The sequence below is a fragment of the Ovis aries genome, chromosome 25, assembly GCF_016772045.2.
Source record: "Ovis aries strain OAR_USU_Benz2616 breed Rambouillet chromosome 25, ARS-UI_Ramb_v3.0, whole genome shotgun sequence".
NCBI lineage: Eukaryota > Metazoa > Chordata > Mammalia > Artiodactyla > Bovidae > Ovis > Ovis aries.
The window spans coordinates 31,291,673-31,311,888 of record NC_056078.1 but is presented as its reverse complement, the minus strand read 5'-3'; the positions used below and the strand labels follow the sequence as shown (position 1 = coordinate 31,311,888).

Here is a 20,216-nt window from a genome sequence, read left to right as displayed (position 1 = left end):
AGAATAAAAAGAGTCCAGGACTAAGAACTCCTCTGACAACAGAGGAGTGTTTTTCCAGCATGGTCTTATATCTGTTTGTTCCTGCAGAAGTCCAGAGGGGTCAAGGTGAAACCCTGGTTTCATTTTATTAAAAAAGCTGAACTAGCATAGACAAGAAGAACTCTGAATCTGTGTTTCAAATCCTGGTCAGATTTGCAAGTTGTGTTAAGTTTCATTTCACTTCCTTCAGGCTACACTATTCAACTCTCAAAGACGAATGAGCACACCCTTCAGTAAAAGGCACAAGGGAATAAGGATTTCTCAGTCTCCCTTGCCAGTCCACACCTGGTCTCAACAATACTCACCCTTTCCTTAGAGCCAACCCTAAATGGCACACAGTGTACTTCCAGTCCATCAGCTACTTTCCTCATATTCTGTACAACAACAATTAAAAAAAAAAAAAAAAAGCTTCTTTTTTTTTTTTTTAAACAATAACTTTATCCTGGGATTAAATTCTCAAGTTGAAGACATATCAGAGCACTGCACTCGGCAAAGCCAAATACTCTCAACATTCTTCTTTTGATATACAAACAAAACATTTTACTTCACCACAGGCATGCCCCGCAGAGCAGCAGCATCAGAAAGGTAGAATTCTAACTAGCCCCTGCTTTGAGGTTGCTTGTCACATGTATTCCTCACCTGGATTATGGCCAGAGATTAAACAAGAACTCCACTTGGTCTCTCCCCAAGTTCTCTTTAACACTGTGAAACAGCTTTCCTCCAGGATTCCTCCAAGTTTGTCAACTATACGAATTGTTTCATTCTAGCGGTTGCTTTAGAACTTTTATATTCAAAGTGTATGGGACCAACAATTGGGCAGAAATGTAACAGCAGAGAAGTAGGGGATGGAAGATTTATCCTGAAATTGTGTTTCTGTATTAAACACATGTTTGTGTCTCAGTTTTTAGGTATCTATGAGATGACTTGGAGAAAGAGGTCTTAGATATTTAGAAGCAGAGAATGGAAGGAATAAAGCCCGTTCTTTAGCAGTGGCCACTCCATGTGATAAGACAAACCTGGCTTTCTCCTCTCACCTATTTGCTTTCCACTCAGTTCTTACCTTCATCCGAGGCCACTGCCCCATACTTCCATCCTCACTCAGCTCTCCCTTCCCTGCACTCTTGGATCTAGCTTAACCACTGCCTTCCATGGGTACGAGTTTCCTTCTCCAATTAGACTACAGGATTCCTGAAGGCAGAGCTCATAGCATCTTTTGCACTTCCCACAATCTCCAGCACAGGGTTCCTCTCGAAAAACCCATGACTGGCTGACTGATTGAAGAAACAGAAATAGGCCCCTGCAGTGACCTGAAGCATATGGAATTCTGATTAAGGGAACCGAGGAGGCAGAAAGCCCAATTCCACACCCTTCATAAAGTATGCACATCCCAACAAATCCCAAGTTATTGGAAAAGTAACAGCCCCGTCCCCTGACCAACCCCAACCAAGAATTTCATTAGTATGGATAAAGACCCAGAGCAGTAAATATTAATGGCTGGAAGGGGGAACAGGAGGACAGAAGGCTGAACCAAGCAGGTGTTCACTCACTCAATTTCAATCCACTTGCAGCCAACAACGTCATCGTTTGGCCTTCTTGAGCTCGCAGACAGGCCATTTTTCATGATTTTACCATTTCTGGCCAAATGCAAACTTTTTAATTAAATGGACCACACAATTCCAGATGTTTGTTTATTTGTTCCAAAAAAGGTTGTAAAAGCTCTACATGAGGAAAAAACCTGAGGCAGTGGTAAAGTTTTCTATGAGATGAGGAAACAAATGAGTGGGAAGACCTCAGCCTGGGAAGTTAAGGTTGGGCAGAGCTCTCAGCAGAACGATCTAGACCAAAAGCATTGGCTTCAAAGAGCTCTCCTTCCAGAAACCCAAGATTTGGGAATAAGACACCCTGGGCCTTTATTAGTTTTTATAAGAATGTAGCTCATCTTGAGCCAAAGGTCCAAACGAGAACACATTTTTGCGGCTGCCCTGCCTGCTTCTTATATGTTTGTTCCTGTTGCCATGAGCTCCACTACATTAATTTCGGCAGTCTTCCATTTAACAGGCCAGATTACAGCTCATGGCTGAGTGACAGTGGGGAATCCTGCAAGAGGGAAGGGAGAGGGGATACAGGCAGAGACTGCAGCTTCCCATGAATCAGGCTGGCTTCCTCGCAGCTGTCTGTTCTCTGGTACCCTCTATCTCTGAGTATACTCAGTCATTAAATCAGCCAATTGCATTTGTTACAGAATGGTTCTTATATTCTTTCCACTATTCGCCAGCCACTCCATCCTGCAGCATCAAATGCTCGATTATTTCACTATTACCCTAATTGATTCTGTACTTTTAAATTTTGGTTTCAAAAGCAATATCAGAAATACTCTGAATAACACAGGGAGGAAAAGTGTTGATTGTCCATTTTCTCTGATACCCGAGCCAGGGATACCCTGAAATCACACCTTTAGTAACCTCAAACCACAACTCCACCGTGGCCAGAAGTTTCCCTTTACATCGCCCCCACCCCTGCTCCACTGGCAGTGTTCTGACCCCAGCTGTGCCCCCCATCTGTTACCAGTTGTTTCCTAAATTACCTGTGCTTGAAACCGGCTCTTTAGAGGCAGTCACGTAACTTGGTGTCAAGAAATCCAAAGCCTCTAAAACTGGGCCACACTCCCTTCAAAGCAATCCCACAATGGCCTGCTCGAGTCCTGGCTCTTTTCTTTCCAATCCCCTTACACACTCCCTGCAGATTAATAACCACAGGGCAGAGCTTTAAATCAAATCTAGACTTAAATTCTACCTGTTCGAGGCCTGTCCTAACACAAACTCATTCTACATAAGAAAACTTATTTCTGAATTTTTCAAAACTGGGTCCCTGCCTCCAGTGAGTTCTATTTATCCTCAGGTTTTCTTTACCCATTTTCTTTTTCTGGAATGTCCTTCTTCTGTCTTCCACCTCTAGCTGTCCTTCAAAGCTCAAGGCCAACACCTAAACAGTCACACCTAACTACTCTAGCCTTTACTGATTTTCTTTTCTAAGCATTTTTAACACCTGTGGTCTTTACCAAGTAAGGCGACTCTTAATTAGATATCTGTTTTGTTAGCATTGCTTCATTTTTGATATATCCTTAATCAAACTATAAATTCTTCCAGGACATATACCATGTTCTCTGTTTCTAAGTTCTCCATTTACCCTAACAAACATATACTTCGTTCATAGTGGATAAAAAATAAAGACATACTGGAGGACTCCTTGAATGCTGGTGCTCAGGGCAAGATCCGTCATCTCAGGAGTCACACCTGACCACATCCCAGCTCTTCCCTTGCAATGGAAGGCGAAAAAAACAGCCCCCATCTTCCAAACTTCAGGACATTTCATCTCCAACTCTGACCCTCCTTTTAAAAAAAAAAATAGAGAGAGGACCATATTTTTACCACTATTTTTACTTGGTCTATTGGTGGAAGTGTTATCCTTTTGACTTCTCATCCTACAGAAGCAAGGATTTTTACTGTTGGGAGTGTGGAGCAAGATTCCATTTTCCCCTCCTTGCTTTGCTTCTGGAATGAAAGAACCAAGTCCATAGCCCCTTTGTGTCTTTGAGTGCACCACAGTTCTGCCCAAAGAGTAGAAATACAGCAATCACAGAGACTGCAAATGAAAAATCATCCTTGGAGAAAAAGGATAGGAAATGGATCCCTATGGATTTCAAATGCTTAAAGGAGGTTGCTTCAAGTTCCTGGCTAAAGTCCATGCCAGTCCTGGTAATAGTCTAACAGATTCATCCATCTTCAGATTCCACTTGGCTTGCTCTTCCATCACTGACAGCTTCCCAGACAGCAAGAGCACATATGCACATCTATCTATATATATGCGGAAGTTTTAATCTACACCACCCTCCATTCCAATCCACCCAGCCTTGCTCTGCACACAGTGAAGCTATTGACCCTGCAAAGCAGCAGGGAGATGAATTTGATGACCCAGACTAGAGTTTTTAAACCATTTCAGCAAGGTCTAGAATCAAAGGAAAGTACAATTTATTCAGCACTTAGTAAAGTCCTTTTACTTAGGTACAGAGCGCACACACTGAAAATAGACTCCCGCTGCCACACAGATAAAATAAACCTGTCAACCACTACTGTCAAATCACTAGTCACCTCGATTAAATAAAGGAAACTTGAGCATCTCTCAGCATCTGAGACTTTTACCAAGATTCTAAGCCCATGAAAGCATTATGAAGGGAAGAAAAAACTAAAGTGAGGGCTTCTGTTGAAAATGTCATCAGAGGAACGTATTTTACATAATTAGAAAATGCTAATAATAGCTCTGCACAGGGAACCAACACACTCTGCCCCCACACATAGAGGGCAAAGCCGCAACACACAGAATCTGAGACAGGGGAGCCGAGACTATGCAGTTGTTTGGCAGGACCCACAGACCAACCACGTCCCCCTCGGCGAGGAATGCTCTCATAGCAACTGCCAACTTTTCATTTTCTTTTTCAGTTTTCTTCTCTCTGTCTCTCTTTTTCTCCCTCTTCCTCTGCTGCTATCCCTACTCGCCTCTTTGTTTCTTTTTATCCACAGCTTTCCTCTACTTTCCATAGAGGAAAGCTGGATCCATCATGCTTCTCTGAATCTTCAATGAATCAATCACATTTTCTGAGAAATCATCTGACGGTTAGCTCCCTTGAAAAACTAATCAAAATATTCTGGGAGAACAGAAGGCCCCAAATAAACAGGTCACCTTGGTTATGAGTCTAATCTTAGGTGAGAGCTACCTGGCAGAGTCAGCATAACCATGGGATTGTTTATACCATCTTTTTAAATGGTCAGTGAAAACCAACAAGCAATAGGCAAGAAGACTTCTTGTTGCTGAACTGGTAAGAGTTCAGCAAATAAATACACCTACTTCCCTTGAGTCTTTGTTATTATTCTGTGTAGATTCCATTTATAATGATCAAGTCTACTTAAGCCTTCACATTTCCTGTGGGTTGACCTTAGCAAGATGGTAGAAATATGAAAAATAGAAAAAGGATTTTAAATTGTCTGAAGGAGAAAGACTGTTTTCAAATCCTATAAACTAAAACAAATTATGATGAAGTTTGGTTATCAAGCAGCCCCATCTTGAGCTTTCCTGGAAGTATTCTGCTTGGTGGCATACAGTTTTTGCGGCCAACATCTCCCCATCCCAAACGTCTTCACCTGCGTTGACACATCTTCATTTATATCCATTTAATTTCCCTCTGATTCATTTCACTTTGGCTTATTTAAATAGTTAAAGCAAAACTCTCTGCATTTACGACTTCTGTGAAAATGTGTTTTATGATATCTCAAGCTAAAACTGTTTAAAAAATAAAAATAAAAAATGCCTGCAGTTTTTCTTTCTGTCTTTTTCTTCTTTTTTGGATGACACTCATTGAACTGCTTCATGGAGAAATACAGAAAAATCAATTGCTAAGCATAAAATGCAATGCACATTAAGGAAACTGTGAATGATAACTAATTATGATAAGTTGCCATGTAAATCACTCTGTGACAGTCCCAGCAATCAATTCCCAACGCAAATAGACCAAGCCCCTGGTTGGAGAAGAGGATGAGCTTCTTACAATTGCGTCAATAAAAATAATGGCAAGGTTTCCAACAACTCATAGAAGTAGGGTATTATCATCCCCAAGCAAGTTTTCATAACAGATTCCCTCTCAGCTTCTTGCTCTCTTTCATACTCTTAAAGTCCAGTGCGTAATATGACAAGCTAACTATGGTACATCTTCCAGGTTGTTTAATCACTGGGAGGTGGGGGTAGTAATAATCCAGGGTTGTTCGCTAGTTTTGCAGTTACTTTGCAAAGTGAGTGTGTGCATACAACTGGAATGAGACCCTCACCATGATAACTGTTGGCAAGGTAGGATTATGGTAGATGTGCCGACTTGTCTGTTTTAATAGGGTACTGCCTCTATCCACTCCTGAGGTTTTCTCTATAGATCAGAGGAGAAACTAGAAACTACATTTCCCAAAATCCCCTGTGTGCATGGTTCTTGGTTAGAGCAGGCCAAAGAGAGAGACAGTATGATTTGGAAATCCAGAAAGAAGGGGCAGGGCAACATGTGGGTAGTCCATAAAGTCTGAAGAACTGAGTGCTGCAGACTGAGAAAGTAGGAGATGCCCAAGGATTTCTGAGATGCACAGAAATGGTCCATCAAGCTCTTAAGAATCACAGGTCTCAGAGCTGAGACTCGGGGTGACACATGCCCTGTCAGTCCTTTCTTGCATGTGTAGGCCTCTCCTTCCTTACATTAAAGTCTTTCATAATTTGAATAGTGTGCATTACATTTTCCTTGTCTGAATTCAGACTGGTACCAGAGCATTTTCCTCTTTGGCTTTTCAAACTGTCTCTGCTTCTGCACGTACAGATTTGTAATTTTTTAATAAAAGGATGTCAGAAAGGCGTAACAAGCAATTCTTTTGACAGAACAGGCAAGGATGCCATACTTTGTCACGGCCTTCACACAGGCTTTGGGAATGTACCCCTGACAGCGGACAGCTCCAGGCTGTGCCTTTTCCTGCACGTTCTCTCCTCTTTCCCCCGGCACAACACCACAGTGAATCCTGCATCTGCTTCACGCATCCTGTGTAAAGGACAAATAACTAGGGTGGCCTGGGATCCAAGGACACAGAGTCTGGATTTTTTCCTTTCCTATGTTGCTGAGTGATTCAGTCTTTCCTAGCAATTGTTGCGGGTGTCTTCCTCTGTTAAATGAGAACAGTAATATTTACCCCTCCGCACCTTATTGGGTGTATTGACGGTCTCTGTTCTAAATAGAAATGTTTTCCCAAAATACGCAATGGTTAATAAAGATGCAAATTCTACTTCTAATAGCTACTAGATAAAAAGTAGCAATATATGGCTTTCGGGGGTACATCCTATGGCCAGGATATATTGAAAGAGACATTTCTCTCACAAACATTTCAACATTCCTCATAAATGTGGCTACCCACTGAAGATGCAGTGCGCAGACCGTCACTAGGTAGCAGCTGGCATCACTGATACACCACCATGCCCCCATATTTTCAAGACATGCTCAGAACTAGAGGAGAATTCTCAGAGAGATTTTAAGTGGACTATTCTAAAACTCTATCTTTACCACAACCTGCATCTTATTGAGAGTCCAGTCCCTTCTCTGAGAGCTTCTGTACTAGTACAAGAATTCCATAAGTTGCTTTAATTCATCCTATTTCTTTCCATCAGCCAAACATCAGAGTCTGCAAACTATGACTTCAAAATAATGATCTACTTGGAAGTTATGCAATATGGCTAAATGCTGTCTGGCAATGAACCAACAGATAGAGCTCCCATCCAAGATGACTTGGGTTTCTGAACGCAACACAGTTGAGGTCTGCCGTTTCCAAGACTGGCCTCACCCTTCAGTATGTGCTCACCCCCAAAGGCAGATGCGTCTCCTTCCTCAGATGCAATCAAGTTACCTTGCAATATATGTGCAACCAGGTACTTAGATAACAACAAGAGGTACCAAAGTTACTGCCTTTCCCCTGGGTTTCTATCACTCATCATTTACTGAACAAATATTTATGGATCTCTGATTAAGTAGGAGGTCCTGTGACAGGCACTGAAGATACAGTGGTACGTAAACAAACACCAGGACCTCCAACCTCCACCCAACCCCGATCTCCACCGAAAGCTGCCATCCAGGAAAACAGGCCCTGGAAAGGGAAAACTGACCTAATGCAAATGGATAGAGTGGGGTCAGAGGAGCTTTCCTTGGAGCTGTAGTGTTTCAGCTTATACCTGACTAGGAGTTAGTGATGTGAAAGAAAAGAGTTAGAATCTATATTGCCCCTCAGGGAGCTTGTGCATTTATGAGATGTTCAAGACATACACAGACCTGACCTGTGTTATATAAAGCAGAACATAAGCAACTACACAAAGGAGATAAGGGCTTCCCAGCTGGCTCAGTAGTAAAGAATCCATCAGCCAATGCAGGAGACACAGGTTCACTTCCTGGTCCAGGATATTCCCCTGGAGAAGGAAATGGCAACCCACTCCAGTATTCTTGCCTGGAAATCCCCATGGACAGAAGAGCCTGATGTGCTACAGTCCATGGGGTCGCAAAGAGTCAGACCCAACTTAGCAAATGAACAACAACAAAGGAGATAAAGAAGGGAAGAAATTTCATGAAGGTACAATAATTAAACATCTCACAGAGGAAGCACAAAGCACTGGGCATCACTGTCTCTAGGAAGTTTGGATTATCTATACATTATAGATGGGAAAAATAGAGTCCCCTGACTCCTGATCATTATTCTGAGCTCAGACTTCTCTTGCATTTGAATCTACAGTCCTTAGGACATGGATCTCTGGCCTATCAAACTCGACATTGGAAGTTACATAAAAGGACAAGCACAGGGAAAATGGCATGTATAGAAAAATAGCAATTTGTACATGAACTACTAGCTACCAGTTTGTGTAGTCGCTGGTGCGGAATGAAAAGAGATTGGGAACCAGATGAATCAAAAATTATTTGCAAATAGAATTTCCACTTAGGACTTTACAGACTGAGTTCAGACATCATGGAGGATTTCACCTGGGAAACAACTGGTGCAATTTGCCTTTATAACATGGAAGTATCTCTCTGGATAAATGTTTGTAGGCCATTTCCATGGAAATATTAACAAATGACCCTCGAGGAGTTTGGTGATCTAAGGAATCAGAAACTTAGAATAATTTCTTTAACTTAAATACAAAAAAACCCACAAGATGTCATTAAGTGGTTTCATTCTGGCGCTGAAAACTATTGTTTTCCTCATTTGTCACTGCATGATTCAACCCAAGCTGAAATATATTAGTCTTATATTTTCCCTACACATATCAGCCCAATAGTAATTCAGCCTAATGGGCATCTTTGGTTCTCTCTTTCTGGTCTCCTCATGACCATAAGTCCAAAGACCTGGCCATCATTTCATGATGCTGACTTGCTTTTTCAACATCCAAGTACTTAGCAATGATTAGGCAACAAATGTATTAAACGTGTATTAACTGCTCAGGAAAATCAAGACATCTGTCTTGGCTTCCATTAAACAACACTTTTTCCATTGGTGTTATACTCTGATGTCATTCAAGAGTGTCTATTTTAACCCAGACCTCACTAAGCATTTTTCTGTATTCCAAGTATTACCCAAGTATCTTCAAAACTTATTGCTTTATATTCCTTTTCTTCAATGTTCAGATTTTTCATTTTACTGTTACAATGACAGGTGACCTTTGCTCTGTTACTGATGACTATCACTTATTTGATCAAGTCCTCCTGTTGTGAAATCTCAATTTCATGGGCAGATGAACTGAAGCAGACTTGAGGGCTCTGAGACTTCAGTTTCTATTCATGTAATCAACACAAACTCAATCAATTCAAATACAAGAATCTAATAAATAAATCCATGAGACTATGATGCAAGGCTTAATTTGTTATTCCTTCTAGACAGGGTATAATAATTTGTGTAGAGGAATCCCCCCCCACCCCTGTGAAAAACAGTCTCTAAAGGGATATACTCAAAACCTTCATAAGAATATTCAGAAGAGATCTGTTCACGCCCCTCAAAAACACATTGGCAGCTATTTTTGCCACTTGACGTTGAGCAAAATTGATTTTCACAAATTGCACACATCCAGAATGGAATCACAACTGAATCCTAATTACACCAGTGCATATTAATTATGTGTTGATTAATATTAATTGTTAATTAATTAATTAAACCAACTCCACTGAGTCCAGACATCAAACAGAAAACACAAGTCCAAGTCACAGATATCTGGAATCCTGCCGAATGTTCGTGTGTCATTTACCCAAAGCCCCCACGTCTCCCTAGAGGGCCAGTTCCATCACTTTCTGATAATCTCTACAGACTTGGCTCCTACCCACCCATCCTGCAAGGCAGCTTGGATGACAAAGCTGGAAGAGCCCTTATTCAGTGTCCCTTGAATTTCCAGGGGAATTTCCTGCTTGGGGAAGCGATGTTTAAAAGTATGTAGAGCCCTCAACTTAAGCCTGTTCTTACTTACCCTTGGAAGGTAGATTCATAACTATGAAATATGACTGTGGTCATAACTAGAATAAAAAGGGGTAAACAAATTATATCACATGGCCTCTTCCTGTCCTAACCAATTACAACAAAACTGATCACATGGTCCTTGGTTTAAACTGCCAGGGTGGAGATAAAGCATGTTTAAACTATATTCCTTGCAGACTCTAGAGATGACAATAGAAACTCAAGGCTTTGAAAGAGCTAGGTAAGCCAAATTAAAATTTCAAGGATCAGAGGATTCAAGGAAAACTGCATATTGATTCTGTCCTTTTAGCTGTAATGTAGAGTTCACTCATTTTGAAATTACAGATTTCAACTATAATACTCCCAAATAGTGACACTTTTACAAATATTAGTGAGTTTCCCAATTTCTCTCCACCACTTTCTCTGGAGGTAATGACCTCCTTTGTAACTTTTGAGTGTGATCATCTCTTTGCTTAAAGAAAAAAAAAAATCACAAAATTATATTCCACCATAGACCTATTTGCCTTCCCAATAGACTGCCACTAAATTCTATTTAATATAAGTCAAAATTACTAGGCTTGACAGGTATGGTTTTCTCATCACAGACTTGAAAAGCACTTGTTCCATCCAAAGTGCCAAGGCAGCAGTAATGATCCCCGAGCTCCGCACAGCCTGGTATCTCTCCCTACAGCCACAATATGCAATAAAACGCAGGGTTCCTACCTCGGTGACTGGTGAGTTCCCTGGAAGCAGAAGGCAGGGGTGTGTAGCGGCTCTTTGGAGAGACAACAACGCTGTCACTGGAGGCCTGTGTAAAAAAAAAGCACACCAACATGAGCCACGCCAAAAACTAAACTCTTCTGTTTACCAAACTTGTCTCCTTGGGATCTGGGTTGGGAGAACATGTTATGGACCTAGGCTCCTCTTAGGAAGCAAGAGCTGTCTCTGTTGAGATAATATTTTGCTAAGTGTTGGGTCAAATACAATGCTTTGAGGGGACTTGGTACCAGTGGAAGGGATCTGAGACAGGGGATGGTTTGTTTATTGAGTGGAATTTTGAGGAGGAGAAGGAAAAGAGATGTTGAGGGCAGGAAATGATGCAGACTTAGATTTCTGTCACAGTTATTCCCCAATAGATTGCTACCAAAATTCCCACAGATTAAACGCTTACTGTACATAGATTTCTACGGAACCAGTGCAGAGGCTGAGCTCGGCCTGCAGGGTGGATGGGACAAACAGGGCTGGTTTACTGGGCCCAGTGCAGCATGGAGACAAGGGAAAGGTGAAGACGTAAGCAGCATGAAGTGACCCTAGAGAAGCATACGTGATACCGAAGACCTTGCAGTTGGGGTTGTGACTACATTTAACGAAAGCACTAAAAAAATCATCTGAAATTTGAAGTACAATGATTATCAACAACACTTTGCCATTTGGAGGGCTGAGAGAAAATGATATGAAATCTACCTGTGAAGATGCTTTTTTTTCCCACATGCGAAGTTATTTAACCATCCACCTTGATATGGTATGACCCAGGCTGCTCTCTTTCTCTAATTAGTGCTACACCCATGGGGGCTAAGGTGTGAGGAAAGGCCACACCTGGAGAGCCAGGTGTCACTCAGGGCTTCTGACCAGTATGTCATGTTCAGAGTGAGGTAGCATGGAACATGAGGCATCACTACTGCAATTCTTACTGAGACTTCTGAATCAAACACTACTTTTTTTTTTTTTTTAATATCCTAAAAAGAACATCTGCTAGGATCAAAATCCTAAGCTTACAACCTTTCCAAGCTTCATGAAAAAGTAAATTTCATTAATGCTACATTTTTCTTTCTGGAAAAGGAAATGCATTCTATGGATATATTTGCCCTAGTAGGAGCAGGCCTTTTCTCCAAAGAGATTACAGACATTATAGGAATCAAAACTAAGTAGGAGATTAGACCTACTTGCTAGAAAAACCCTTTAAACTCTGTTTCTGACATTTGAGATGTTTGATTAAGCGGCTTTCAGTGGAGACTTAGAGAAAGAGTTCTGAATGGTGCGAAAGCAGCAGCTATGTCCCTAAGGTAGAGACAGATTTTGGGTAGCATTACTTAACTCCAGCAGCAAGAGAAATATACTGTGTTTAAAGGTTGATCCAAGGGTATTGGGTCCAGAAAGATCAAAGTTCAGTCGCGAAGAAAAACATTTGAAAAAGTACCTAAAGACTTTTTCAAATGCTGTAATCATATAAAACAATCAGCAATTAGATTAAAATTCAAACACTAGAATCACCAGGTGCCTCTCTATTTGGCATTCAAGGTCTCCTGTAATCCCTATTTGATCAATCAGTTCAGTTCAGTTCAGTTCAGTTGCTCAGTCATGTCCGACTCTTTGCGACCCCATGAATCGCAGCACGCCAGGCCTCCCTGTCCATCACCATCTCCCGGAGTTCACTCAGACTCACGTCTATCGAGTCAGTGATGCCATCCAGCCATCTCATCCTCTGTCGTCCCCTTCTCCTCCTGCCCCCAATCCCTCCCAGCATCAGAGTCTTTTCCAATGAGTCAACTCATTTTGCATGAGGTGGCCAAAGTACTGGAGTTTCAGCTTTAGCATCATTCCTTCCAAAGAAATCCCAGGGCTGATCTCCTTCAGAATGGACTGGTTGGATCTCCTTGTAGTCCAAGGGACTCTCAAGAGTCTTCTTCAACACCATAGCTCAAAAGCATCAATTCTTCAGCGCTCAATAGGGCTTCCCTATTTGATCAATGAGACACAAAGATAATGTTCTAAGCATGGCGTCTATTCATATGCTGCCCCTGCTTGAGGCAGGGGAGGAGGAATGGGGGTTGTCCTTCCACAGATCTACTATACTTCCTCTACAAGAGGCCAGAGCTTCTCTCCCTGTCAATGTTTCTGCTCCATCTCACTGCTAAAAAAGCCTGAAAATCCAGGATGAGTTTTAGGTTGCTATATTGTGATGTTTCTTGGTACTTTTAATCTCAATTTGGGCTGTTGACAATTTGATGACAGCTTTTCCTAAAATTACTAGAAGAAACTACCTTTCAGCAAATATCTCTGACTGGGCAAAACATTCAAGTTTTGTAACCAAGAGTAAAATAGTGATTTAAGTTTTATTTCCAGTTTTAGTCAAAGCAAAAATTGTGCGGCTTTAGTTCTGTTTTGCAGTCATCATTCTATGCCTAGCATTTAATTACTTTTCTGCTCAGTGTCCATTTATAAACTCAAGTCATGGAAAAGAATCCAGGAAGAGAACAATTTTGCAAACTATGCCTTTTGGTGAGACTTTCGTGGCTGGATGTTTGGGAAAACTGCTACAAACCAAGATCCTAAATACCAGTTCTTTGACTTGACTTTTAGCAAAATGAAGTCCATGTGATCTTTTTAATAGTGACGTTGAAAATTATGCTTAGAAGCTTGATTCAGAAAAGCACAATCATATGAAAGAAGTGGATAAAACAGTGTCTTAAATATGCACATTACCTGTCCCTGAATAAAGAACTACCCTTGAAACTGAAACAATATACTCATAGTATATCAAGAATGAGATAATAGAAACATTAGTGGACATTTTTAAAATAATGTTTTCGTTTATGTGGATAAAGCAGATATGCCTAAAATGGGATCAGGAAAATTGGGGTAAATCAGACTCCTCAAAACTACAAATGATTCTCAAATCTTTAAGTACTTGGCAAATTTTCTAACCATCCATGGCAAAAAATTACACTTTCACATTTTACTTGATGAATCTCCCTATTAGAGGATTTTTGTAACATCTACAATAAAATATTAGCATTCAGAATATCTGTCTCTAAATAAATAAAAATGTAATAAAAATGGACAAAAAAAAAAAACCAAAGACAATTCAAAGAAGAGAAAACCTGAGTGGCCAATAAATAAAAGAGAAGATGGTCAAATTCACTAGCCTTAAGAGCATCTCACATTAAAACAAAGCACAATTTTTTGTTCATCATAGTTGGCAAACTTTTAAGTTTCATAATAAAGAGTGCCATAGAGAACCAAGGGGAAAAAAAAAAAACCAAGGGCAACAAAACTCCTAACCTCTCATCTTTTGCCAGCGGGAATGTACCTTGGTTCAACCACTTAGGAGAGTAACTTAGCAATATCTAATGAAACTGAAAATTGGTACTGCAATTCCCTTTAAAATATATACACTATGGAAAATTTTACTCAGGTCTGTAAGGTAGAACATAAAACAATGTTTATTGCAGCATTATTTACAACAGAACAAATGGGAAATAATTCAAATGTCTATCAATGAGGAAAATGGATAAATAAAATGTTGTATATTCATATGACAGAATAATATTTAGCACTTAAGAGCAATAAAGCTGATTTATAGATCTCAATTTGAATAGGTCTAAAAATTTAATGCAAAGTGAAAATGCAAGTCGCAAATGGTGAATGCAGTTTGATACTGTTTATGTAAATATGCAGTTCTTTGATCTCATGTGTACATGGAAAGATTTAAAAAATATAAAAGTTAAATATTTAAACTCATGAAAATGGTTGCCCCTACCAGAGAGCAGAGTAACAGAACTGGGCTAATGGAAAGTGGGGAGCTGAAATTTTACACGAAAGGTTTATTTCTTTTATTGAAACATAACACTTGAAAAGAAAATAACAACATATTAGAAAATACAAATCCTGTAGGGTAACTAAGCATGCTTGTTATTTGTAAAACTTTTCTACATTTTTTGAATTTCTCAAAATTAAACATGAAAATTGAAAAAACAGGCTCATATTTCTACCTAATCCATACATCTGATGTTGAAAACCCATAAGTAGAGGACACTATCTCTAACAGTTTTCCAGTACTTGCATAAAATGAATAAAGGCCATCTCTGGTTGGCTTTTTTTGGTGAAATATCCCAGTTCTAATTCTTCTTAAGTTACTGAATGTAACAACAGAATAGAAAAAGCTGATAAATAGCAATAAATATAAATTCCCCACTTCATGCCAAGGCTTAAAATGCTTATTCTACCTGGTAAGTCTTTCTACTTAAGATTGGCCAAAGCATATGTAGGTTTTTGTACTTGTCTCCTACTCACAATTGGAGAGTTACTAATAATTTTTTAAACTCACATCAATAATGATAATGGTCACTAATATACTGTGCTCTGCAATTTCCATCATGCAGAAAGGAAGGTAGAACTTTGGCAACCTCACTGGAAAAGATTCAACGAAATACAGTAAAAGAGACTTGCAAAGTGAGAATTTCATTCCGCGGTTCCAGAAAACAAATGTCTTCTGATGAACTGTACAATTCAAGCCCCCTCCCATTGGGTGCATTCCACGGAAACCTGCATTCCAGTGGATATGTCTGAATATCATGGATGCCCGGAAGGAACATGATACAGACCACAGGAGGAGATATTTGGCAGGCTTCAAAACAAGAAGGGGGCAGCTACAAAGTTGTTTAATAGCCATAAATCTCCAACTATTTTTCACAAAATACCATCTAAGACCAGAGCTCCACAACTCACTCCCCATCACTCAGCTCAAGTGGAGCGCTCTGGCATGCTCACTCACCCTTAAATCATACACTGCATAAAGTGATCCCAGGTCTGGGAAATTTGTCAGCCTCTTTCAAGTAAAAGCAATCTTCGCTTTTCATCACAATTCATTCCCTGAAACTGTGGTATAAAGCTGACTCTTCTAAAAACATTTATTTTCTCTCATAAGAAAAAGCGTCACTCATCTAGTTATCAAGGATTTAATAACCACCTACTATATGCCAGGCCCTTTGCAGAGAATACCAAGAAAAATAAAATCAGGACCTTAGTTGCATTCACAACTCGTCAAAAAAAAAAAAAAAAAGAATCATGATTAATGCTGGTTAGTAAGAGTCACCAACTCATAGCCCGATTCCCCATATTTTGCATCATCCAGAACTTTGACCCTAACCTCTATGATGACAGCTGAACACATGGATCAGTAATTACATTCTTGCTTGTTTCGTCTTCATACTAACAGAGAGCTTTCAAGATTAACTCTATTAAATTTCTGAGATTAACTATACTATTAACCCCGGTACCCAACATGCTGCCAGAAATACAGAAAGATGTCAATGCGTAATGCTTGAATGAATAAAACATTTTAATGTCAAAGAGAAAACTATATACCATGATTATAATTCAACACAAAAGCATGAGCCAAGTTGCCAGAAGCAGAGGTAAAGACTTGACAGCATCTTAAGGATTAAAAGCCACAGAACCAGCCTAAAGATGGAGTCTTCCGACCTGCTCACAGGGAGAGGTGCCACGCCTTCCAGTGTGAAGACAGGAAGCCTCCACCATAGATGCAATGTGTTGGGAAGGTGGAGGAACAGGAATAACTGTATTCCTGTCCAGAGACAGAAGCCAACAAAAATGAGAGAAAAATAAAGGGTAAAAAGGGATGAGGGTGAATCAGGAACCAAAGGACCAAGAAAGGATACAACCGGGCAAAAGGCAGAGTCAGATCAAGAGCCAGGCATTCAGCTGACTGAATGGTGTGGTGGGGGCGTAATTCAGAGCAGAAGTCTGAAGGGGCGGGTTGGGTGGAGGGCTGCACCAAAGGCGTTCTGGAATCAGGAAGCCCTTTGCAGGCAAAACCACCTCTGAGTTTGCCATTGTTTTTATCTGATCTAAAGGGGCTCTAGTTCTGCCAGTGCCTAAAAGGTCATTAGGCACAGAGCTGCAGTTCTGAAATGCTTATGAGAGAAAAAAGGAAAGAAGGACTATAGATTGGGCGTTTTTTGGACCTTTACACAAATAATCAAGTCATAGAACGTAAGAGCTGTAAAAGACCTTTTCAGTCATCGAGAGTAGTGGTTTCCAAAATATTTTAGCAGACATTTATATAATAAAAAAACCATCTAAATACTGAACATTATGGAAATAATCATAATTATTTACAGTAACCAAATATAAATTAAATATGCTAAATTTTTATTACACAATATTAAGTGAACACAGTAAATATAAGAATAGTATTGATATATCTGTTGCTATTTTTAACATAATATTTGCAAGGGGTAAAAGGGTAAAAGTTAATAGGCAAAGATGGAAAGATTTTTGTGAACAACGTGGTTTGCAATGATTTGATTTTTAAACTTTATTTAATTGTGCCATTGCTTTTGGTGGTTTAAAATATTTAAAAATTAAAATCCTACCAGGGCTAATGTGAAACAACACACTTTTCATCAAGTATCCCCTGAGAAATCTGTATGCAGGTCAAGAAGCAACAGTTAGAACTGGACATGGAAAAAAAAGGGGGCATGGAGTGGGATAGGAACAAATGTTTCCTAAATGCTTTCTGAGTCTAATGGTTTCCCACTGTATGCGTATATCCTATTACTACTCTCATCCGCAAAAAGAGAAAATTGAGACCCAGAAAGTATGTCACATGCCCAAGGCCATACAGTTCTAAAATCTACAGTGGGATTAAAAACCAAGTCAGCCTGATTCTCAGACTCCAAGGAGTTTCGCCAGTTCCACACCTTCCCGGCAGCAGAGACCCCAGGTCTTTGCGATGCTCCTCTCCTGGCCGTTGCTCACCTTGCCTCCTGCTACTGTCAATGGCGCTCTTGTCTGGCCTCTTTTGCAGGACTGTCAAATTCCTGGGTGCAGGGACCAAGATCTGTGTTAACAGTGAATGCCTTACAGCTCCTAACAAACCAACCTCTCCAAGCATTAAGAAAGGATTATCAAGTGAGAAAGAATTTACTAATACTTTGGGTAATTATTAAGGTAGAACATCCTATCTTTAAAGAAACAGTCATCTTTGTCCACAGAAATATGATAGAGTACAAGTTAATACTTTGCTGCTAATCATTAATCCTTGCAGAGGATTTAGTTTGTGTCATATGTTCAAACAGAATGTAATATATTACAACCCCTACGTAATGAGGGTCTATATATGATTATGTATACATGTCACATTTCTTGAGCACTCTTTATATGGAGTCATTTTAAGTACACTCTTTCATTTAACTATCTCAACAACCTTAAGATAGAAATATCATTATTACTATCATTTTATAAGTAAGACAGTTAGGATTTAGAGAGATTAAACAACTTGCCTGAGAGCATTCAGCTAGTATATGGAGAATTTAGAATTCCAACTAACACAGCTTGATTTCACAGCCTGAATCCCAACCATTCTGCAATGAATTTGATGTTCAAAGGTACTTAGAGAAGAAAACCTTCTTGGGTTTAGTACATATACTAAGATAAGCAGTACATTTCTAGTGCTAGTGCTAAGTCACCTCAGTCATGTCTGACTCTTTGCAACCCTATGGACCTCAACTGACCAGGCTCCTCTGTTCATGGGACTTTCCAGGCAAGGATACTGGAGTGGGTTGCCATGTCCTCCTCCAGAGGATCCCCCAACCCAGGTATTGAATGGTACCTATGGTCAACCTGTACCAGCTCACAAAAGCCAATGGTTAACTTTTCAGGAATGCCATATTTAAGTTGATAAACACAGTTGTTATTTAAAATTCAATTATATATACTTGTGATTGGATAAATAATATTAAAAGTAAAGGAAATATTTATCCAAACTCAACACTTTCTGTTTTATAAACTTTACTACTACTTATGCTCTGGAAATTATTCATGTTTATTATATTAACATAGCAGAAATACCATATAATATATAGCACTTCATAGCTCTTCCCAACTCTTCAGTGATGTGACTTTGGTAGCCTGACATCAGCCATGATGGAAGTATTTACAGCAGAAATTGGCAAATGCTACAAACTAGTGATTAATTATCTTACTGATTTTTTAAACTTAAGAAAATGATGGGAAAATGTGAATTATTCAGATTAAACTTAAAGGTTATGTTGTGTCTATAGCCATTACATTGTGAATAGCACCAAAAGTTGAGGAAATATTTTTCAAATATTCAAAAACTATTATCTGACTCAGTAAAGAAGTTGCTCATGCCATTCACAAAAGAGCGAAGTTCTGACATAGTAAGAAAAGAGTATCATTGATGTTCATGTCAGAACTATACTTATTCATCAACTGCAACCTTATATTGGCAACAGATATAAAAGTTTGGCCAAAATAACCAAAAATATTTGGTAAGACTGCATTAGATGACTAGAATTTATAACCAAAAGGATTATATATTTAATTTTATTTGTAAGCTGTGTACTACTCAACCTTTATATATATCAAATTACAAAAATCTACGTACATGTATATATGCATAATTTTTTTCCAAAGACCTACTTGTTAAACATTCCCAGCATACCACTGTCTCTCTCTCTTTCTTCCTCTCTCTCTCTCTCTATATATATATATATAAAACATTTATTATATAACATCTAAGGTATGTTTGGTGCTAAAAGGATAGTAAGAAAAAACTAAGCTTCAAAGATTCTGTCAACTTATTTACAATTTGGATATCCTCTACTCATTTTCCTGTGCTCTGATGCCTTACTAAGACTTCGATCCACACACCATCCTCTGGATGACCTCGGACAATAAACTCTTTAAAGCTATACTTTCCTTCACTGTAAAATGATAATGACAAAAAGAGTCATTATAATGATGATGATAGTTAAAAACTGATAACACTTACTTGTGCTTACTTTGTGTCTGAAACTACGCTAAACACATTCCGCGTATTCATTTATTCAGTTTTTACAACAGTTCCATGGGGCAGTTCTAAATCCCATTCCTATTTTACAGATGAGGAAAACTGAGGCCCAAGGAAATGAATAGGTTCTTGGATTACTAGTATGTAACAAAGCTGGGCCACAAAACCAGGCAGCAGTCATTACTGCCTTAATCATGACGCTATATGACCTTTCTTCACATTAAAGGCAAACAGCAATGTAAGAAACAAAGATCTTAGCATTGCTCATTAAATATCAACTATACTTATTTTTACTTTAATTTTGTATAACATCTCACTTCTTCAACTAGATTTAAGTGTCTTGAAAGGTAGGGCAAAGGTCTTATGGCTTCTCCTACCCTTCGTAGTCGCTGCAACAGGGACATACACACAATATGTAATCAATTATCTGTACATGAATGGACTCTCCCCCTTACTTGTCAAACAGAAAGGCACTCCCGAGATTCCTTCTGCGGACAAAAGTCATG

The 20,216-nt window shown here is 39.4% G+C and overlaps 1 protein-coding gene across 1 annotated transcript in view; it reads right to left on the bottom strand.

The window, feature by feature from the left end:
* LRMDA (leucine rich melanocyte differentiation associated) overlaps positions 1 to 20,216 on the bottom strand; it is a 1,186,567-nt gene that overhangs the window by 255,542 nt on the left and 910,809 nt on the right. The window contains exon 6 of the mRNA XM_060406709.1: positions 10,815 to 10,899. Coding sequence (XP_060262692.1) covers positions 10,815 to 10,899 — 85 coding nt within the window. The remainder of the gene's footprint in view (positions 1 to 10,814; positions 10,900 to 20,216) is intronic.